At 43.7% G+C, this 23348-nt stretch overlaps 1 protein-coding gene across 2 annotated transcripts; it reads left to right on the forward strand.

Annotated features, from left to right (window-relative positions):
* The first annotated feature begins 9889 nt into the window (after positions 1-9889).
* Positions 9890-21526, forward strand: SERTAD4 (SERTA domain containing 4). 2 transcript variants are annotated; one of them, XM_082703821.1, is made up of 4 exons: positions 9890-10318; positions 15615-15806; positions 17004-17119; positions 19000-21526. In XM_082703821.1, exons 2-4 carry the CDS (start codon positions 15632-15634, stop codon positions 19759-19761), a joined length of 1053 nt encoding a protein of 350 aa, XP_082559947.1. In that variant the 5' UTR covers positions 9890-10318; positions 15615-15631; the 3' UTR covers positions 19762-21526. The 2 variants fall into 2 exon arrangements, with proteins under 2 accessions (XP_082559947.1, XP_082559948.1); XM_082703822.1 differs by lacking the exon at positions 9890-10318 and adding an exon at positions 14992-15015.
* The last annotated feature ends 1822 nt before the right edge of the window (positions 21527-23348 follow it).

Genomic DNA, 23348 nt, shown 5'->3' on the forward strand with positions numbered 1-23348 from the left:
TGGGTTCAGACCTTACATTAAAGTCTTTAATCCATTTTCAATTAATTTTTGTGTACAGTGTAAACTAGTGATCCAGTTTCACTTTTTGTATGTTGGTGTCCTGTTTCCCCAATACCATTTCTTGAAGAGACTGTCCATTCTACATCCTCTATTTTGGCTCTTTTGTTGTAAATTAATTAACTCTATATAGGTATACTATTTATTTCTCGACCCTCCATTCTGTTCCATAGACCCATATATCTACTTTTATGCCAATACCATACAGTGTTGATTACTATAGCTTTGTAATATAATTTGAAATCAGGCAGCATGGGGCCTCCAGCTCTGTTCTTTGTTAAGATTGCTTTGAATATTTGAGTTATTTTGTGGTTCCATACAAATTTTAGAATTGTTTGTTTCAGTTCTAGTAAAAAAAAAAAAAGGCACTGGAATTTTCATAAAGATTGCATTGAGTCTGTATATTCCTTTGGGTACTATGGACATTTTAACAATATTAATTCTTTCTTTTTTTTAAGAATACATTAGTTTAGTTTATTTTTGACAAGTAGAACTTAAAATATTTGTTAAATTCTTATTACTCAAATGATAAGTTTAAAATGTTATAACCAAAACAAAGAAAGAAGTAAATAAATCATCCATAAGTCTATGATACAAGACACTAACAATAGTTTGATGTATCTTTTTTATTTTTATTCTTTTTTTTAAGATGTTATTTTTTTTCCTATCAACAGTTTATTTATGTTTAAATCCACAGGTTTAAAATATAAGGTAGATGGACATTCAAGAGTATATCTAATCACCTGTAATATTAATTCTTTCAATCCATGAGCATAGAATATCTTTTCCATTTATTTGCATCTTCTTCAGATTATCAGTGTCCTATAGTTTTCAGTGGTCTTTCACCTCTTTGATTAAATTTATTCCTAGGTATTTTATTCTTTCTGATGTAGTTATAAATCAGATTATTTTCTTCATTTCTGTTTCTGATAGTTTAGTGTATAGAAATGTGACCAATTTCTGTATGTTGATTTTTTTATCCTGCAACTATATTGAATTCACTTATTAATTCCAACTTTTTTAATGGTATTTTTAGGGTTTTCTATATATAGTATCATGTCATCTGCAAATAGTTTTACCTTCTTTTCCAGTTTGGATGCCTTTTATTTCTTTCACTAATGTAGGTGCTATGGGTAGGATTTCCAATTCTATGTTGAATAAAATTGGTAAGAGTAGCACCCTGTGTCTTGTTCCTGAACTTAGAGTATGATGTTAGCTATGGCTTCTCATATATGGTTCTCATTTTATTGAGCTACATTCACTCTATATGTACTTTTTTGTCATATATGGATATTGAATTTTGTCAAATGCTTTTCTGCCTCTATTGAGATGATCATATTATTTCATCCTTCATTTGTTAATGTGGTACATCATGTTGATTGATCTGTGGATGTTAAGCCATCCTTGCATCGCTGGAATAAATCCCATTTGATCATGATGTATGATCCCCTTAATGTATTGTTGAATTTGGTTTGCTAATATTTTGTTGAGGATTTTTTCATCTATGTTCATCAGAAATATAGACTTGTGGGGTGCCTGGGTGGCTCAGCGGATTAAAGCCTCTGTCTTCGGCTCAGATCATGATCCCAGGGTCCTGAGATCAAGCCCCACATGGGGTTCTCTGCTCAGCAGGGAGCCTCCCCATCTCCCCCCTGCCTCTCCCCCCATCTCCCACCTGCCTCTCTGCATACTTGTGATCTCTATCAAATACATTTTTTTTTTTAATCTTAAAAAAAAATATTGACTTGTAATTTTTCTTTCTTGTGGTGTCCTTGCCTGGTTTTGGTTTCAGGGTAATGTTGGCCTTGTAAAATGAGTTTGTAAGTGTTCCCTCCTCTTATTTTTCAGTACAGTTTGAGAAAGATTTATGTTAATTCTTGAAAGTTTGGTATAATTCACTAGTGAAGCCATCTAGTCCAGGACTTTTTTTGTTTGTAGGGAGTTTTAAAATTGCTGATGTAATCTTCTTACTAGTAATTGGTATGTCCACATTTTCTACTTCTTCTTAGTTTAATCTTGGAAGATGGCAACTTTCTAGAAATTCATTCATTTCTCTAGGTTGTCCAATTTGTTGACATACATTTTTCATAGTACTCTCTTATGATTCTTAGTATTTCTGTGGTATCAATTGTAACATCTCCTTTTTCATTTCTGAATTTATGTATTTGGGCCCTCTCATTTTTTCCTGGTGAGTCTAGCTAAGGGTTTGTCATTTTTTTGGCTTATTTTTTCAAAGAACCAACTCTTGGCTTCATTGATCTTTTTTATTTTTTTCCTCTATTTATTTTTGCTCTAATCTTTGTTATTTCTTTTCTTCTACTATCTTTATGTTTCATTTATTCTTCTTTTTCTAGTTTCTTGAAGTGTAAAGTAAAGTTATTTATTTGATATTTTTCTTATTTTTTGAGGTAGACATTTATCACTGTGAAATTGCCTCTCAGGACTGGTTTTGGTTCATCCTATACATTTTGGGATGTTGTATTTCCACTTTCTTTTGTCTCAAGGAATCTTTCTGATTTTGCTTTTTCTTTATTCATGCACTGGTTTTCAGTAGCATGTAATTTAACAACAGAAATGTTAAACACATTTGTGAATTTTCAAGTTTGATTCTTATAACTGATTTCCTAGTTTCAAACCATTGTTCTCAGAAAAGATACTTCATATAATTTTAATCTTCTTAAATTTGTCAGACTGTTTCATGGCCTAACATATGATCTTTCATGGACAATATTCCATGTGCACTTGAGAAGATTGTGTGTTCTGTTACTTTTGGATAGAATATTCTGTATATATCTATTAAGCCCTTCTGGTTTAATTGTCATTTAAAACCAATGTTTCCATATTGATTTTCTGTGTGGATATTAAATTCTCCTGCTATTATTATATTTCTGACTGTCTGTTAAGATTTGTATAGCTACCCCACCTTTCTTTTGGTTTTCATTGTATGGAATATAATTCTCCATCCATTCATTTTCAGTCTGTGTGTGCCCTTATATCTGAAGTGAGTCTCTTATAGGCATCATACAGATGAGTTTTGTTTTTTATCCATTCAACCACTCCATGTCTTTTGATTGGAGAATTTAATCCATTTACATTTAAAGTACTCTTTGAAAGGTGGGTAGTTATTGCCATTTTGTTGTTTTCTGGTTGTTTTGGAGTTTCTCTATTCCTTTCTTCTTCTCTTGCTCTTCTTTTGTGGTTTGATGATTTTATTTAATGTTATGCCTAGATTCCTTTCTTATTGTCTTTTGTGTGTCCACTGTAGGTTTTTGCTTGGTGGTTAATATGAGGTTTACATAAAACAACTTAGATCCATAACAGTATATAGATTTTCTCAAATTATGGTAGGATTGCATATCAGTAAACCCAATATTAAGTTGAAAATATCATTAATTGATAATGCATTTCATATACCTAACCTACCAAATATCATAGCTTAGCTTAGCCTACCTTAAACATGTTCAGAACACTTCCATTTACCTACAGTTAGGCAAAATCATGTAAAAGAGCCAACTTTATAATAAAATGTTAAATATTCCATGTAATTGATTGAACATTGAACTGAAAGTGAAAAAATAGCATGGTTGTGTGGGTACAGAAAGGTTGTAAGTATCAGTTGTTAACCCTCATGCTCATGTGGCTCATTGGGAGCTGCAGCTTGATGTCCAGCATCATGAGAGAAGATCCTGCTGCTTATCACTAGCCCCAGATGCATCCTATATATTTCAAGTGCTGATAGAAAAATGTTTCCAGTGAAAAATACATTATTCAGGAAAGTTATTATTCAGAATTGAAGGAGGCATAAAGAGTTTTCCAGACAAGCAAAAGCTAAGGGAGTTCATCACCACTAAATCAGACAAGAAATGTTAAGGACCTTCTTTAACCTGAAGTAGAGGGGGCTGCAAATTAGTAACCAGAAAATATATGAAAGTATGAATTTCACTGGTAAAGGTGAATGAATACACAGGAAAGGTAGTCGAGTAAATGCTTATAAAGCTAATTAAAATAAAAGACAAAAGTAGCAATAACCATAGCTAAAATAATTAAGGGATGAAAAAGATAAAAAGATATGGGTAATAAAAACGTAGGGCTTTAGGATGCCACTCCCTTTTGGCCAGTAAAGCTATAGCTGAAAAAACTGGTGATAGTCCTATGGGGTTTTCCTTGTGTGTAACAAGATGTTTTTCTCTTACTGCTCTTAAGAATCTCCCCTTGTCTTCAATTTTGACATTTTAATTATGTATCTCGGTGCTGGTCTTTTCGGTTTCATCCTTTTTGGAACTTTATAGACTTCCTGGATCTTGATATCTGTTTCTTTATCCAGGTCAGAAAAATTTTCAGCCATTAGTTCTTCAAATAAGTTTTCTGCTTCTTTCTCTCTCTCTTCTCCTGGGACCCCTATAATGTGAATATTAGTCTCCTTGATATTATCCTATTATCCTAGCCTTAAGCTACCCTCACTATTTTTTCACTTTTTGTTTTTGTTACACCATTTGTTTTTCTGCCATCTTTGCGTTCACTGATCCTTTCTTCTGCTTCATCTAGTCTGCTGTTGAATCCTTCAACTGTATTTTTTAGTTCAGTTATATTTTCAGTTCTGTAACTTCTGTTTGGAACTTTCATATATTTTCAGTCTCTGTTGAAGTTCTGTGTTCCTATATTCTTCTCTTGCATTCATTGAACATCTTTACAACCATGACTTTGAATTTCTTTTTTTTTTTTAAAGATTTTGTTTATTTATTTGACAGACAGAGATCACAAGAAGGCAAAGAGGCAGGCAGAGTGAGAGAAGGAAACAGGCTCCCCGCTGAGCAGAGAGCCCGATGTGGGGCTCGATCCCAGGACCCTGAGATCATGACCTGAGCCGAAGGCAGAGGCTTTAACCCACTGAGCCACCCTGGTGCCCCCATGACTTTGAAATTCTTATCAGGTAAATCAATTCTCTCCATTTCATTAATATTTTTGAGGTTTATCTTGTTCTTTCTTTTGGAACATATTTTTTATTTTATTCATTTTGTTTGACTGTGTTGGTTTCTATGCACTAGATGAAACAGTCATTTCTCCTCATCTTGAAGGATCCACCTTGTATAGAAGATGAAACATTGTTCAGCCCTGCCCTAACTCTTTGTTGTCTCTCAAACTTTTGTGACTTTCCAAGCAGCCTATTTTATTTTTAATAGCTCCCAGAAACTGAGGGGTTGCCAAGACTAGTCAGTGTCCCAAAGGGGAGCACCTCAGTGAGCACCAGGATTCAGGCTTATTAGAAGCTAGACTCTCCTCAGGCAACAGCATTTAAAGCAATGTTAATATATGCAGGCCTGTGGAATCCTGGCCATAAGCCCCACTGGCCCCTAGAACCAGGCAATCTGAAAATGTCCCCTGGTCAGCAGTTGCAAAAATCAGGGCTCTAAACAAGTGTACAAGCCCCTTTCTGGGACATATGGGTGAGCTGTACTGAGAGAGGGGGGAATTACAAAGATGACATCCCCTGCCCTATGTGCCCTGAGAATACCTCCAATGCCTCTATACATGTGCCAAACCTGCAGTCTGCCCAAAGCTCCAGGACTGGCAAGTCGTCTTCCTGCACAGAAAGTGGGGTAGGTGGTTCAGTCTGCTGTCTGTGCAGTGTCCTGCAGATGGGAGTCTGCCAAGAACTGCCCCTCTGGTGGCTACGGTTCCAGGGGAACCTGGAGTGCAAACCCCTGCCCATCAGAGCTAGGCAAACAAGGGATACCCCCTGAGCAGCAGTCATAAAAACCAGAGCACTCATAATAAAAACTGGGGTACCAGATACATATAGAAGCTCCCCTCCAAGCGAGGCTAGTGCTGTGGAGCATGGCAGAGGGAGAGAGCTCTGAGGTCTCTGGAAAGATTTCTAGTCAGGCCTTAGATGTGTTAATTTGAAGCCTGCCCCTCTTGCTGCAGCTGTGATAAGCTAATTGGCCTCTTTTACAGAAAGATTGAACTCCAGGGTCTGTTGCCTCTTGCTGTGGGTGTGGTAGCTGCGTAAGGACTCTTGGTTGTTGACTGTCCAGAAGGACCTGAAACAAGAATAAGCTCCACTGGGCACCAGAGCCAGGCAACGGAGACATGTCCCCTGGCAACAGCCACAGAAATCAGGGCACCAGGCAAGGATATAAACTGCTTTCTGGAAGATACCAGCAGGCTGGAATGAAGCAGCGGGAAAGGGCAAGGTTGGAGGTTGGAGGCCACTGGCCCCTGTTCTCTGAGGGCACTTCTGTAAGCTCCTGCAAGTATGAAAACCAGAAGCCTGCCCCTCAGGCCACAGCTCCTGGACAAAGAAAAAGACCTCTGGGTTAGAAGGAAGAGCAGGCAGGGTGGGGAAATTGTTTGGCCTGCTGTCTGTGTGGTGTGCTGGGGACAGCCGCAAGCCTGGAAGATCGCTCCAATTGTTACAGCCCAGGGGGACCCAAGAATGCAAGCCCCCCAGGGCCTCCAGAAGCAGGCCATCAAGGGCCATCCCCCGGTTGGTAGCCACAAACACTGAGCTACCGAGTGGAAAACTGGAGCACCCGATCTGCTTAGGGAGACGCTGGCTCTCTGTAGTACAGCAGAGGGAGAGGGTGCAGATGGTGCTGGTACCTGCTGAAGAAAAAGAAAAGAAAAAAGGGAAAAAAAGGAAAGGAAAAACAAAAACAAAAACAAATTTAAAAAGCAAAAGAAAGAGGGGGGAAAGTGATGGCACTTGCCAGCTTTAGCAAGCGATCATGCAAAATGGCACCCCCTGGCTGGAGCATAAAGATGGCGCCTGTGGGGAAGGGAAAAACAAATGGCGACTGCTGGCTTTAGCAACAATATGGCACCCACCAGGTTAGGGAGAGCAACAACACAGCACCCACCAGGTTCCAATCTTGGAGAATATCCCAGCAGGCTCCTCCCCCCACTATCAATGCTTTAAAATTAATGGATGTGGGGGCACTCGGGTGGCTTAGCAGGTTAAGCCTCCAACCCTTGATTTCAGCTTAGGTCATGATCTCAGGATCATCAGATTTAGCCCTGCTTTGGACTCCGCACTCAGCTGGGAGTCTGCTTCTCTTTCTCCCCCTCTCTTTGCCCTTCCCCACCATGCTCTCTTACCAATAAATAAATAAAACTTAAATATATATATATATAATTAGGAAATGTGTCCTATTCACATAAAGTCTGGGCGCTTTTCAAAGGGCTGCTTCTGCATTGGGCCCTAGGGTGAGTGAGTCTATGCAAGGGCCCTTTAAGAGCTGTTTCTCAGTTCACCCTGACCCTGCAGGTCTGGTGAAGATGAGCCCCATTAGTGTTCAAAGCTAAATGTTTGGGGCTTATTTCTCAGAGGCCAGTCTTAAAAGATGGGATGGATCTTTTAAGTGTGGTGCAAACCCTTCGATCCTCTGGGAGAAGCTCAGGGTTGAGTTCCCTCCTGATTGTGGGTCACTGAACGAGCGGTGAGGTTTATGGTGCAACTGTAGCTCAGCCCTTCCTACCCACTTTCGATGTGGTTTCCCTCTTCTTTCCCCCAGTTTTTGGATTTCTTTTCAGAGGAAACTGTCCCACATGTAGCTGTAGATTCCTTGTGTCTGGGAGGTGGTGACATCAGGATCTTCCCATGTAACTATCTTCAACCGGAAACTCACTTTACACTTTTTCAAATATTTCTCCTTTTGTGGAGGTTTGACTGACTTTTCTACTCGTCAACATTTGTTCACATTGTCAACAGTTGGGACACTGAATCTCAGAAAACACTGAGCTTGGGATTAAAAAGAAGGGCAGGGAAAGCTGTTAGTACAACATGCTAACCCAACATATCTGAATAGGACAGGGTCAAGTTCATACTCAAAACCACAAGAGTGCTGTGAAGGACAATGATTCGTGAAGTACAGTGATTTCATACTCGTGTTGTGATGTCATTTTGTTGTAACATTAAAGCCAAGAGTCCTACCCACCCAAGGGCAATGCCAGTTTCCCAGAAGCCTCATTTCTCAGAGCCAAAGCTCCAAAAGGTGCCAAAGCAACCCATGCTGATACTTAGTCTCATGTTATTTCTCAATTTTATGCTTAATTTGCTCCTTTTGGTTTTATGTATTTTGACACAGCCAAGTGTATGTGGGGATTTCCCCACAGTCCTTTAAATGCTATAAAACTTTAATATAGGGAGATAAAAACAATAATAAGCCATGCCTCCAAGCCCTCACATTTAGTTCTTCATTTGAGTTAGACACTAACCAGTTTTGGGCACTGATTTCGACTTTCAAGTACTTGCACCACTTTAAATCCCCTTGCGTGTTTTCTTATTCTCTTCCCCCACCCAAATGAAAATAATGTTCTGCCCATAAGCTGAGCATGCAACACCCATTGAGTGCACAAAATGACATCTTTACAGTTCTTAAGTTATTATCATAATGGCCTATGTCGCTCACGAGCCAATGCAATTTAATATGGTTTTAATATGGCTCAGAAAAAAGCCAAGATGGATGCCCAATTCCCAATTTTAGGCATGCCATGCTGAAATGTCTTTTTGGAAAAGATGAAATAATGCTCCTGGAAGTCTGTTGAGTTAGTCTGTTTTCAGCATAATTGCCTTCCTTCAGCTTCCTAATACCCTTAAAACCTCTGAGAGTCTTTAAATGTACAAAGTTCAACAAAAATACCTTGAAAGTAGATTAGTTCTAATTATGTCTAATATTTGTTTGCTGCTTTATTGAATAAACTACATTTGTTTAAAAAAGAAAAGAAATTCACTTAACTGCACATCAGTCACCCAAATTTTAAGTGTACAAATGAAATGGAAAACATTTATTACACAAATTTAATTACAATTCTAAGAAATAAACATGCAAATTAGATAGAGTTCAATTTGCAGATGCTAATACTCATCCTTGATCTTATTCCTTTCCTCCCTGATTTTCAGTCTGTGCCTATCCTTGATTCCTAGGGAGCCAGGCAGCAAGAGGTTTGGTTTTTCACAGTCGGAGGATCACTGTTTTAAAGAAGTGTTATATTTAGCACATCTGGCATAGTAGCAGTAAACAAACATTATAGTCTTTGTAACACTTTTGTGCAGGTGCCTTGCCCCCGATTTTATTAGGTCTATGCCTTCCAATCCTCTGTGTTCATTATACCTGAAATGACCCATCTCGACTATGGAGGAGTCCCTAGACAGAAGTTATGAATTAATGTTTCAAAAAACAAACTCCAATTGAGCCTAATACAGGGTAAAATTACTATTTGCAAAATAATGTGATTCCGGAGCTTAAATTACATTCCCTTGACCAAGGACAACCTCCTTTATTACTTTTTTATTTCCTGGAGGTTTTCCCTGGAGGCTCCCCACCCAGAAAGAGTTGCCAATTCAAGTTGCAGGAGGACCAATGTTGCTTTTTTATACATAAGCAGCTCTGGAGGGGAACGGGCGGGGGCGGGCGGTGAGAGGAGAATAACTGCTTGGTCCTGCAAAGACATCTGTTTCTCATCTCCGTTTGCTGTGGCAAAGGAGAAGAAAGTCTTTTGCAAAGGGTGGGAAAGGCACAGATTTTTCTTTGCTTGCTTTCTTTTCTTTCTTTCTTTCTTTTTTTTTTAAATCACACACACACAACAACAACAACAGAACTAAACCAAATAAAAAGAGAAGACATCTCAGAAGGTTGCAGAGTGAATACGTTATCCGGCTGGAGCCGAGCCCCCAGGGCTAGGGCGGGAGCCAGGGAGCGCGTGGGGTCTGGGCTGCGGGCTGGAGCTGGGCCCGCGTGTCCCCGGGCACCGGGAGGGGAGGGGAGGGGAGAGAGGGGAGACGAGGGAGGAGGGAGGGCGGGAAGGAGGGAAGGCGGCAGGGGGCGGGCTGGGGTGGGGGTGAGGGGAAGGCGCCCCGTGTGCTGCCTGAGGAGCGGCGGCGGCGGCGGCGGGAGCAGAGGGAGGGCGGGAGAGCGGGCGCGCTTGTCATGTTCCCTCTCTCACCCTGGGGGCATCCTGCAGAACCTCTCCTCGGAAATCCACGGGGAAATGGCAAACAGGATTGACGGGTTTCACACGCTCTTCGCTAGACAGAGCCGCTCATTATCATAACCGTCTGCAGCGACGGCGGCGCGGCGCCCCAGTCGCGGCGGCGGGACCTGCCGGGACCCTCGCCCGCCGCGCACCAGCGTCCACCGCCGAACGGGCCGCCGGGCCGGGTTCCGCGCGACTGTGCACCGGCGGCCGGGCTGGCGACGAGCCCAGAGCGGACCAGCGGCGGCGCGAGCGCTCGGGCCGCCGCCTCCCGGCTGACCCCGCGGTAAGAGCCGGGCCGGGCGCGGGCGGCGAGGCCAGGGCGGGTGGAGGGCGAGGGCCGGTCCCCGCGGGCGTTTGCGCGCGCCCACCCGCGCCCCCCCCCGCACGCCCTCCCTGCCCGGGGGTCGCTGAGTGGACGCGCACCGGCCGGAGCGGGATCCGGGCGGCGCGGGGGCGAGAGGCGCCGAGGCGGCGCGGGCTTTTCCTGGGGCTGGCGTGCGCCGCGGGGCCTTTACCGGGGCGGGAACGGCGGCCGCCTGCGCGCACCGAGCCGACTCCGGGGGCGGGTAGGGATGGTAGCCCCGGGGAGATGCCAGGGTCCCCGGCGGCCGCTCCCTCCCTTCCCCTGGGGGCCGGGGGTCAGTAGGAGGGATGCCCCGGGGTCCGGTCGCCGCGGCGCGGGGCAGGTGGAGAGGGAGGGATTGTGGATGTCAGGAGCGCGCGTCTGAGAGAAAAAGGAATAGCTGCAGGAGCTGACACCTTCTGTCCTCCGCCACCTCCGCCCCCGCACTCTCCTCCCCGGCAGCCGAGCCGAGCAGCGCTGCGGGCGGCGGCGGCTCCTCTGTCCTCAGCTCACCTCCCCGGCGGGCTAGGCTGCTGCCCGCCTGGTCCACGCCTCCGCCTCTCTCCTCCCTTCCTCCCCTCCCGCCTCCTGGGCTCTAGCAACTTTCCCGAGTGCCCGGCTGGGGCTGGGGAGACGCGGGGGGGGGGGGGGGGCGGCCCCCCGGGGCCAGGGTGTAGCGCACAGGGAGGTCGCCCGCGGGAGGTGCGGGCGCTGTCCCCCGCCGCCCGGGTCCCACGGCCGCGCAGGGCGCTCCTGCAGCCTCCGGCTCCGAGTGGGCTTGGCCGGTGAGGGAGGGCGGGCCGGGCAGGCATCTGCTGCGGGCTGGAGCGCGGGGCCCGGGCCAGCCTCGCCAGAGCCCTGCCAGCCGCCGTGAGTCATTTCCTTGGAATCCTACCTTTGGTGTTTATTTCCCTTAGAAGGAAACTTGTTTGAAGAAAAAAAAAAAAAAAAAGACGAAGAAGAAAAGAAAGAAACAGTAATAATAGCTCTTATTCTGAAGGAGAGGCGCACGGCTCCGGCACCGTGGAAAGACAACTTGCCTTTGTTCCCAGACACTTGGGGTGTTGTTTACTTTCTCCTGCGGCCGGCGGCCGACAGGGCTCCGCTCGTTACCCTGGAAGGGGCTCAGGGGCCATGGCACCGACCCCTGGGGGTGTGTCAGTGCCGGAGCCCGGACCCGGTGCCTGCAGGGGGTCGGTTCGTCAAACCTCACGACCCCTGTCTTGGGCCTGGGATGCGGAGATCTGGCGCCAGGGCTCGGACACCCGGACACCCCATCTTCTCCGTCAGGCCCACCCCCAGCCTTTCTAGCCCCAGGACCTGCCCTAAAGCTCCGGGCTTCTGGAAGCTACAGCTGAGAAATGCACTTTCCAGAGTAGGCAGGTGTACTGCAGGGACGGACAGAAAAGCGACATCTGTCTATTTAGAAGGGTTGAAGGATTTCCTTCCACCAATTCAGCCCTTCCATCACCAGCAGGAGCAGCAGCAGCTGGACGAGCTGTTGGGATCTTGTTAAGCACAACTTCGAGGTCAGGCGCTTGATTCCACCTGGGCAGCACCAAAGGTGCATTGAAAACATGAGCCCTTTACTTCTCTGCGTTTCACTGTGGGAATCCGATCTCTAACTGCTATAATGCTCTTAATGTTCTCTAATTTCCTATGAGAGATGGGGGGAGGGGTGGGCGAAGAATGACCAGGAACCCGTTAGATTCAAGGGGCCACTGAATCTTAGGTGGCCGGATCTGTGGGCCAGCCGCTCATATTGGCATTAGAATGGCTTTCTGGAAAGAACAAGCGTAACTCATGGAAAAACCAAATTGTGTAGCAATGCCTGGTAACTTTACGATGAACGTTTGCTGGAAAAGCATGACATTTTAGCCCTCAGCCTTCTTGGAATCCTTGAGGTGTCATTTAATTTCATTCAGGTGGGTGACAAAACAGATATGCAGGAGGAGCCTGGGGATAAGAGGTTAGGAGCTTTTTATTTTTAAATTTTTAAAACCCATATATAGGCCAGACACACTTTAACCGCCTACTTTTGAAACCACTCACTTCTGATGTTAAAAAAAAAAACAAATTTTACCATAAATGTACATCTTTGTGGTTATATCTAATATTAACAACATATGAATTTGTGGATTTAAACTTCTGAACTCAGTATCAGAATCATAGTGTAAGTCTTATCCTATAGAGAATAATGAGTTTGGATCTGTACATATAATACAAATAAAGAGTTATGTGAAATATTGGTGCATAGCACCACCCAGTCCTAATGCTTCATGAATGTAGAACTTGCCTTCTTAATTTTTTAACATCCCTTCATAAATTCTGAATAGACTAGGAAGAATTCACTGCAAAATCTCTTGTCTGCTCCCAAATAATCCGAAGTCATTCATACTTTATTCAGACTTAGAAATACCATTTGTGGCACTCAGTTTCTCCGACTTTTGATTTTGTGTGTAAAAGTTTCCAGTTCAAAAAGAAAAACTTAAGAGAAATTAGATACCATAATGGAAAAAAAAAAGCCAAGATAAAAGTAAGCTGTGTTACAAGTTCAGATGCATTCTGATAGGATTTCATATGCTGGAATCAACACTAACAAACAGAAACTGAAATCCTTAACCCAAACAGCCACAAGGATCAGTCATTAAAATGGAAACAAACTCTTAGGAACATAAAATAGCACAGGACCGTATAATGTCCTATTAAACAAAGGTAATTGCATTAAGGGGCCTACAAATGCTTCATGTCCTTTTTTTTTTTTTTTTAAGATTTTATTTATTTATTTGACAGAGAGAGATCACAAGTAGGCAGAGAGGCAGGCAGAGAGAGAGGAGGAAGCAGGCTCCCTGCTGAGCAGAGAGCCCGATGTGGGACTCGATCCTAGGACCCTGAGATCATGACCCGAGCCGAAGGCAGCGGCTTAACCCACTGAGCCACCCAGGCGCCCCGAAATGCTTCATGTTCTTAAGAGAAGTGGATTTGTCAACCTCCTCTGGTTTTATGCTATAAAAGTTCAATATAGTGGCCCCTGGGTGGCTCAGTCAGTTGGGCATCTGCCATGGGCTCAGGATCCAGTCCCACATCAATCTCCCTGCTCAGTGGGGAGCTTGCCCCCCCCCACCACTCATGCCTTCTCTCTCTCTCTCACAAATAAATAAATCTTTTTTTTTTTTTTTTAAGTTCAATATAGACAAAAAGCTTGGGTCTTATTCCCAGAATCCAGCACAAAAGTGAGTGTGAATTTCAAGCTGGAAAATACTGTTGCAGTCAGTGAGAGAGGGCTACTGAGAGAGAGCTATAATTCATATGCTCCTGGCAGGAGCACTTACTGGTACAAGTGCCTTTTATAATAGGTTAAGATGTTAGACCATTTATGAGAGTCTCCCAGGGAATAAATTATCATGAGGTTTGATAACTTGTTTGGATGCTGAGTTTGAGGGGTGATAGACAGAATATCTTGGTTTATCAAATCAATGTAGTGTAAATTTTTTGATGAGTCAAGAACAAAATAAATGGCATGTCCCACCATTTCCTTCTAGAGAATAATCGAACTTCTCTCTCTTTTTTGCCTTGTAATAAGATTTTACTTACATCAATTCCTTGGCTGCTCCCTCTTTGGAGGGCATTTTAGAAGAGAAGGGGTATGTGGTTTAGCCTCCCAAATCGCTGGGTCCTCATTCCAGCCACTGACACCGAGACTTCCCCTACTTCATCCTTCAGTGAAGTTGGGACAGAACTTAGGATCTTAAGGAGAATCCTGGGTAAAGAGTAGAGTCATTGCTGCCAAGAGCTGCTGTTAGCCATAAAGACCTTGTCACTTCTGTAAAGCTATTTCCCCTTCCCCTGATGGTTTTCCTTCCTTTCCCTGGAAGTGAACCCTCATTAGAACACGTAGGTAATCCTAGACTCCTGCTGGACAGCAGGGGACTCACCCTTTTCCAAAAATGTTAGGAGCTGTGTCATTTGGAGAAGAAAGCATGAATACACCTTAGCGTATATTTGAAAGATAATCTATCTTCAGAGAGCAAGCCTGACATCAGTCTTTGTGACAGTTCTTTTAAATGGCAGAGTGGGATAGGAGAGGTTCCGGTCTTGCAAAAGAACTCGCAGTTAATAAGGCGCGGAGGCTTCTCTGCCGTCACCACTGATCTCTGGCCCAATCGGTCTTTTTGCCGGAGAATCAGACTCTTTCCCCTTGAACCCACCCTTGACCCTGCCTTGAATCTTAGCTGGGGCCAAGTGAAGCCCCAGAGCTCCGCTGGAAGTGGCCCACAGCACCTGAGCCCATCAGGAGCCCCGCAGGCATCACGGAGCAAAGAGGCTCCCAGGCTCCCCGCAGGCCCCCCGGGGGGAAGGGGTGTGAACCGGAGAGGAGGGCCGCAGCATGTTGCCCCTTGGAAAGTTGCTGCCTTGTGTCTGGGCCTCGCGGAGGAAAGAGTTGCCGGCAGCCTCTGGCCCTGAAGCCCTGGCTCCTGTTTAATATTCTGCCTGCTCCGTTGATGTTGTGCTTGGCTCCTGTGGGGCTGCAACTCCCGGCTTGAAACTGGAGCCAATTTTCTGTCTTCATCTTACAGTGTTTTGACTGGAGGCAGATCCAGTTCAGGCCGATCAGGGCTGGTGGAAACAACTACCAAGTGTGTCTCTGTCTGCTTCGTTTTGGGAGAAGAAAGTGGAGGGAGCCCTAAACTGGTGTAGAGGATCTGGCCCCGCGGAAAGGAGAGGAGGGGGCAGCCGCCCTGCCCCAGCCGACCCAGAGCTTGAGCAGGGATGACGGTGGAGATTTTGGCCTCTACACCCTTTTGACTGATTAGCGGATTTCATCAAAGGAGACTCTCGGGATTGACTAGAAAATTGATTTTGCCTTATTAATAGAAAGGAGGTGCAAGGGTTTGGGACTTGCCTCTTAGCGGTACATTTTCTGCCGGAAGGTCAGGGGGAAAATGTGTTCAGGAGGCAAAGCAGCTGTCTCAAATGGGGCTGAGGGGAATCTGAGAACAATAAGAAATGGGGTTTTAAAGATCCGCCCATGAAATGCAGATTGCTGAACACAGAGGCTGAGCTAATAGCAGCGAGAGAGTTTGCTGAGGTTTTCTTTGAAAAAATAATAAAATGTTTTCAGGGTGAAGGGGAGAACTGGGAAGCAGAAGTTTCCCAAAGCAGAGTAATGATCATGCCAAGGCCATCCCCTGGCTTACTCTTGACTAGGGCTATTTTCTTTCTTTTTTTTCTTTAGATCTGAGGCGGTCAGAGATGACTCTGGTTCTGTCCATGAATAGATTCTGCGAGCCCATTGTCTCAGAAGGAGCTGCTGAAATTGCTGGGTACCAGACACTATGGGAGGCTGACAGCTACGGAGGCCCGAGTCCCCCTGGGCCAGCACAGGCTCCTCTGCAGGGAGACCGGGGAGCCGGTCCCCCACTGGCAGGTACTGCCCTTGACCTCCCCCCATCAGCCCTGCCCTCTGCAGCCAGACTAGTGAGCAGGACTGGTGTCTCCTGTCTCCGGGTGCCCTTCTGAGCCCAGAGAGAGCTGCTAGTCCAGGGACTTCCAGGCTCTCTGTGCCCCTCTCAACTGAGCCCTGGGCTCCAGGAGAGGATCAGAGGCGATACTGAAATTGCATTCAAATCTGCATCTACACGTGCTGCTGCTTCGTGTGTAAGTCATGCCACCTATATTTTTTAAAGAACCAAACCAGATTTTGAGACCCTGAGTTTGGGTTTTGGTTTTTCACCCTGCGGAACATGGTTCTCTTCAGAGGTACACAAGCCCTGGTGAGCTTTTGACAATGAAATCTTTATCCCCTGAGACGTAAAGGAATCTGCACTTTGGGCCAGAAGCTATGTGTCTTCTCTTTTTACTAACCACACAATTGGCTTTCGTATTCAGGGGGAAATTTTTTTAGATACAGGAGTATGTTCTTCCTAATTCTTTATTCTTATATTCTAAGATAAGTTTCTTGGATTTTTGTGTGGTGTGCTTTAAAAAAAAACAAAACCTAAAATGTAAACTAAATACTTCTTGAAGTTCATTTGGGATTAAAAGCTCTGTTCGTTCAAAATTGGACCCTCATTTAATTCATGATTGATATGTTACATTTTTGAGAGAGAGAAAAGGACTTTGGTTAACCCATATTTTAGTCTTAAGCTAAAATTTTTTTAGTTGCATATTTTGAAAGAAGAAATATTATAATTCCAATGTTCAGATAGTCATTTGCTTCCTTACCCACAGCCAATAGCATTTTAAAGTTATTTGGTTATTCGTGCTTACGGTAAAAGGTGTATATGTTTGACCAGTGGTGCCCTATTATCGTGGATTTAATTAAGCAGTTTGAATAAATACTATCCTCCCCTTTATGAATTTTGCTGTTTGTGCATAGAATTAAGATTCCAAGTATTTTGTAAATGCTGACATAGGTCATTTCCTTTATGATTACCTAGAAATCCTTGCCTAGCCTGGGTCACAGACTTCTGTATGATAGCAAATATTAAGACCAATGTTTATTTTTAATCATCACATGTACAGCCAAATACGTAGCCAACTTATCTTCTATAAGGAAAGTATTTTGTTTAGAGAACCTCTGGCAAACCGCATGTCATTTGTCGTATCTGATTTATTACCACAGGATCACATTACAGGGGAATTTCAAATCCTATAACAACATCCAAGATCACATACTTTAAGAGGAAGTATGTGGAAGAAGAGGATTTTCACCCACCACTCAGCAGCTGTAGCCATAAAGTATGTTTTTTTAATAGTCATTATTTTTATTAAGAATTTAAGATACTTAGTAACAGTTGCTTGATCCATTTCCAGAAATTAAATTGTTCCACCCAAGCAATGAAAATGAGCCACTTCTCAGCAGAGCGATATTAATCGTTGTCACTTTTTTGGGTCCTCTGTTATTTTCACAAGTAGTGGAAGAAAGAGCCAGCAGGAGCTCCTCTACCCAGAAATAACAAAATTATATAATCCAAGGAACATCTTTTTTACAAATGTCTTGATTGTTCTCAAGTTGCGTTAGTGGTTATGAGCCATCCATGTTTTCACACGTGTGCAGAAACGCACCATTCTTTCCTGACATCTCCCCTCTCTCCACGCTCTAGGTCCCATGGCCAGAGCCCCTTCTGTGTGTGCCCACCTGGGAGCAGTTTCCCGGGGCTTCTCTTGACCCATTAGAGGTGGACTCACTATCACTTGAGTGTGTGCTTGCAAGTAAAAACTCACACTGCATTGTATACACGTTACGGAGGCTTAGTTTGTTAAAATATGTAATTCATCCCTGGGAAAGATCACAGCTGACTCTTCTGCATGCTTAAGAAAAAAATAATGGGATCCAGGAAGTGCCTAGAAATAAGGAACTGGCCACCTAATCTTTTCAAATACCAGTTCTTTTTCCTTATGGTTCTCTTCCTTTAAAAAAAACTATCTACAGATGTAATCAAGGAGGGTATAACCCAGACCATGGTTTTCTGAGAGGCGGAGAGGATTTTTAATTTTTCAATTCATCTTCCTCTGTATCTCCTCTTACCCCCTCTCCTTGCCGTCTCACGAGCATGTCCTTCAGGTGTTGCCTTGACCTTGCTCATAAAGACACCGGCATGGGTTGGTGCATGCTGGGCTTTTCTCTGACTGTATAGTTCCTGCCTTTGGTTAACCCGGGCAGGCTTTGTTTGCAGTTCCTCAGGTCATGCTACCAGGTGGCTTTTTTTTTTTTTTTTTTTTTTAATATGACCTGGAAAAGCTGGTCACCGGGACATAAGCAGTTTATTTCCTCTTTCATTTCTGTGTTATGGTTGTGACTGTTTCCCAGTAGCTGCTGGATTTATACTAGTCATCACCCAGTGATAGTATCATAGTGCTCAGAAGTGAGTCTTCTCATTTCCTCCCTGCATCTCTCCTCCTGCCTGGCCCCAGAAGGAGGCTTGCTTTGGCCCCTCTACTGACTGATGATTTCAGGGGCTGAGCCTCAATTATCACTGTCCCTCAGTCGAGTAAGGATAATTGCAAGTGTGAAAGCCAGAGGGACAGCGCTGAATGCAGCTCTTGTGCTCTTAGCCAGGGTTTGAAGTAGACTTATGACCTGCATTTTGACATCTTTCAAAAGACACCGACATATAAATACGAGTGTATGTGTGTGCACATGCATGGGTTTGTATACACCCACAGAAAAGCCCAAGTATCCTAAGAGTACAGCTTGCTGGATTTCACAGCAGAAACATATCTATGTAACTAGCATCCAGATCAAGAAACAACATAACCAGCAACTGAGAACCCCTCCTCGCGCCCCTCATTACTATGTCCCTTTCTTCCGGAGAAGCCGCTCCCCTGACTTCTAGTAGGGCAGAGGAGTTGTGTGTTTTGGCATCTCCCTCAGCCACAGAAACACAAACAGCCTCACCTGTCCCTGCTGAGGTCTGCAGGGGGACCGGATTCCCAGGTGCTTGGACTGCACCTTTGAGGCAGGAAGCCGGGGAGGGTCATTAGCAACACCGGGGACAGCATCCCTAAGTGAACCTGGGAGGAACAGGACCACAGCATGCCCAGAAAGAAATCTACTGCAGTGGCATGCTTACACAGCCCACGTCCTCTAAGTTTTCTCTTCCGTGTTTGGTTTTTAGACCATCTCGATTTTTGAGGAACGAGCCCATATCCTGTATATGTCATTAGAAAAGCTCAAGTTTATCGATGATCCTGAAGTGTACCTCCGAAGGTCCGTCCTTATCAACAACTTGATGAAACGGATCCACGGCGAGATTATCATGCAGAATAACTGGTGCTTTCCTGCCTGCTCTTTCAACGGCCCCTCTGCCCAAGAGTGGTTTCTGGCTCAAGACTGTCCTTACCGAAAACGACCGCGGATGGCCAAAGAGGAGTGTGAAAAGTTTCACGCCTGCTGCTTTTACCAGGAATGTGGTGGTCACTACCTAAACCTGCCCCTTTCTGTCCATGCTAGTGTCGGAAGTGCCTCCACCACTGCCCCCTCTTCCTCCTCATCTTCCTCTTCCCCTCCCCCTCTGCCTTTACCGAGTTGTTCCCACCAGGTGGATTTCAATGTAGGCTGTGCGTCTGCTTACAAGGGTGATGGTCAGGTACCCGCCAGCGAAATCTTTGTCACTAATGTCAGGTCACTAGGTGTTCAGGAAAAGGCCACATTAAGTGAGGAGAAGGCAAATAGCGACACCAACAGGGATGGTGGCCCATTAAGCCATGAACCTGTGGGAAACGACCTTGCTTTTGAGTGCAAAGGCCAATTTTATGATTATTTTGAGACTGGATATAATGACAAAAACAATGTGAGTGAGTCTTGGAAAAAGTCCTTAAGGAAAAAGGAGCCTTCACCAAGTAACAAACCGTGCTGTGGCAAAGGGAGCAAACTATGAGCCATCTTTCCACCGAACCTCTGAAGCATGCACAGCATGACCAGTTAGCTCTCATAGATTTTATTTTGAATGGATTTTATAGTTTTGTACAACTGATAAAATTATGCCATGAACACGCCGTGTCGTTTTAATGCCTGGAGAGCAGATTGCGTAAAACCTCTGTAGAGTAGGCATCAGCGAGCTACTTCTCAATGTGGTGATGTTACCAAGAACACAGTTGACTCGATGCTTAAAAGTAAACCTTAGTTTTCTCACAGAAAAGGTCCAGTAGATTAGACTGGGGGACAGTGTGCCCTTGTGACCTTTCCATGACCCCCCCCCCCCCCAAGGAGCCTGTCACTAGCTAAGAAACGGCAACACGTTCGCCAATCAATTAGGTAGTTGTTTGGTCAGCAAACCAACATAACCAGCAAAGGATGTCTGCTGCTTCTATGTGATACAGTATTTTTTTTCTGAATGAAAGACTGAAGACAGGGAGCTAGATGAAGTGGCTTCAGCGTGCCGTTAAGGACTTGTCTTTAACAGTCTTGCATGACAGACGAAAATAGGATGTAACATAATGAAACACCTGTCTAGGGGTGGCAATCAACAATATGTGGAGAAGGGTAATCCCTGCGAGTTCCTGGCTTGCCTGCGATGCGTGATCAGGCAGTTAGAGAGGTGTTATACAGGGCGATTTTTGGTGCCTTACTTTATCTTAATTTTTGCCAATGTGAAAATTAAGGATAAATCAGAGTTACAGCAGGGATTTAACAAACAGGAAAAAAATACACAGGGTGGATCAATATTGTTTGGAAACCGTTAACTTCTAAACTATTGTGTTTAACTTTTGATTCAACATCTCTATTCTTCCTTTGTTTTTTGATGCCCAATTGCTTTTGGATTTGGCATTTTTAGAAAGGGATGGGGGAAACAATAGAGCTGTTAGAAACCAGCACTAAGCTGCTTGAGCTTTTCTATGGCAACGGGTCTGTTGCTGGGGTTTGGGTTTTTTGGGTTTTGGGTTGTTTTGTTTTGTTTTGTTTCCTTGTCCAATGAAGTTCATGAACCGGTGGCATGCATTATACTTTAATCTGTTTTGCATCATTTCACTCGTTTAGATTATAAAAGCATGTGGTTTTTTATATATGACTTTTGCTGTTGATTAAGAAGCACAATGTTAATAAATGATGTGGTGATCAATAAGGTTTTATCTTAAAGAATGTAAAGACTTTAGGTTTTGGAAAGTTATTTTGGAGAAATGGGACTCAGTTGGCAATAGCTACCATGTATTCGGGCCACAGTTTTCTCAATGATTTCTTTAATTTGTACATTTGCAAGAGTGTTCAGAGTGCCCCTCTGACCGTCCGTCCTCCTACTCCAGCCAACTCCTCCTGCTAAACTGTATTCCAGTTTCCAAGATTGCTAATTGACTTGGGCCTCCTTAAACAGTACTTCACAGGAACCAAATGCCAAATGGAGGAAATAAGTAAGTCCTCCCAGTTTCTCCAAGATAAAAGCTTTTTTATTATGCTATTAATATTAAATATAGGTCTCATTCATACAGTGTATGAGTAGGATCATCATTTGGACAATGTCCACAAGGACCAATTTTTAAAACATGTTCTTGTGTTATGGCTAATAGTCTAGTAACGTTTTGTCCTTTATTTTCAATATTTGATAAACATTTGATGTTGAAAACTTAGATGATAGATGCTTGTATATGAATGTGTTGTAATAAAGTGAGGTTTTCTTGATATATATTTATTAAAATGATCAAAATGCATTAAGATTTCCTAAATTTTAATGATCATCGGCAATGTTTCTGTTTTCCGTTGCTCTTTCTCCTTTAAAAAACTCAAGATGTCTAGTGGGCAGTGGCCACACGGGAGTATTCAAAATGAAAGACTTCTTTCAAGAGGTCAACCTGACAGGTGTTTTAGAATGGTCCTAGTTTGTGAGTTAGATTTCCGTTAATTAAGAGGCCAATGTTAATAAATGATGTGGTTGGTCATCAAGAAGGTTTTATCTTTAAGAATCTAAAGATTTTTTTCATTTTTGCAAAGTTTCTGACCAAAAAACAAAAATAGTAACACAAATACTGAAGGAATCCTGGCTGATCGCTTTATGGAATGTCAAATTGTCACAAAGATGACCTGTATGTCAGCAGTCAAAATAGCAATAGATTACTGCTGGTATTCCATACCACTCTGTTTTAAGGTTGCTAGTAGAGGCTAACATTTCATTTGATAAAGGGAGAAAGCTTGTTGGGAGCTTAATTGTCACGTGTAACATTCTTACTATGAATGTAATAAATCCAAGAGATTTACATATGAAAGAAATTACATCCCTTTTGCTCTTTAGAAAGCCCCCCTCCCCCACATTATCAGATAATGTTCCTCTTGATGGTCAAAGCTGTAAAGTGACAGTTGATGATTTTCCAGAGCCCTCACCTGAGCTGTGGCCTCAGGCATCTACAGCAGAACCCATTGGAGCTTCTCTACTGGACGATTAGGGGCCTTTGAATTCAGCAGCATTAAAATTTGTAATTTTTAGTCATCAAGCTTTTGTCCCTAAGACATTTCTAGCATACCAAAAGACATGCCTCCACTCCTTCCCCGAAAACCCCTAAACACCCATCCAAATAAGAATGTTCCTTTGGTTGGTATAAGAGCATTAGGGCCTCTTAGGGGCCTGTATCACCATTTCTATTCAGAAGATACTCAGTTCAGTCTTTCCAGGTGCCCAAGGCATAGATAATAATTTACTGACTAGGTTCTAGAGTTCTGTCTCAGAGACTGGTAAGGCTAAAACACTCTGCACCCCATACTCTGTCTACCCACTGGAAGTAGCGCCCTTTCTCATGACTGGGCTCTGCTTTAAGGAGAACCTGATAGGACAGATTCCAGACTTTTAAAAGTTAAATGAGGCGAAATCTTCACTTAAAATGGCCCAGCTCCCCCCAAGAATGCCTTTAATTGCTACTCCCTGAGGCATCTAGGTGCACCTCGTTAACCAAATCATTAACCTTTGCCTCTGGTCCTTCCTCTTATAGTGGCAATTGTAGAAGATGGTCTGGCAGAGTCACTTCAAAGGAGCACAGATATCAACCGTGCTTTGCCTCCAACTCTTAAAATCCTATGAATCTGTCCTTCACCTTGAAGGGGTCCCAAGGACAGGATTTCAGCGGCCAGGACTTGGGAGGCTGGTAGAAAAACTCAGCCAGTGGAAGTGGCTATCTTACTACCAGTGACTAAGTAGGTTAAGGCATCTTCGGCATGGTCTTTTAAGACAATAGAGATTCAGAACGTTTTGTTTCATAAGGGCAGAAGCAAGTGAATGAACCTTTATTTTAAGAGATCGTAGTTAACTCCATCAAAGCAGGGCTACCCAGCCCTCCAGTCATGAACTTGTATTACAGCTCCACTTAATGACTTCCTTTCGGTGTGTCTAGAGAAGAGCTGAGAACAACTTGGAGCAGACATGGGCGTTAAGAGTTGTCAACTTAACAATAAATATCAGACAAGGATATAGGATTCCCATGTAACGTAACTAGGCTTTTCTATTCCTCAAACAAGTTGTGAGCAGAAAATGCTTTTGAAAATAAT

This window comes from Mustela nivalis, assembly GCF_964662115.1.
Source record: "Mustela nivalis genome assembly, chromosome: 16".
NCBI classification, from domain to species: domain Eukaryota; kingdom Metazoa; phylum Chordata; class Mammalia; order Carnivora; family Mustelidae; genus Mustela; species Mustela nivalis.

Bases quoted from the DNA above. Each gene is read 5' to 3' on its own strand.
- SERTAD4 (XM_082703821.1), top strand. From the start codon at position 15,632: ATGACTCTGGTTCTGTCCATGAATAGATTCTGCGAGCCCATTGTCTCA. The intron at 15,807-17,003 runs GTACTGCCCTTG...TTATTACCACAG, and splicing joins AGCCGGTCCCCCACTGGCAG to GATCACATTACAGGGGAATT. The intron at 17,120-18,999 runs GTATGTTTTTTT...TTTGGTTTTTAG, and splicing joins TCAGCAGCTGTAGCCATAAA to ACCATCTCGATTTTTGAGGA.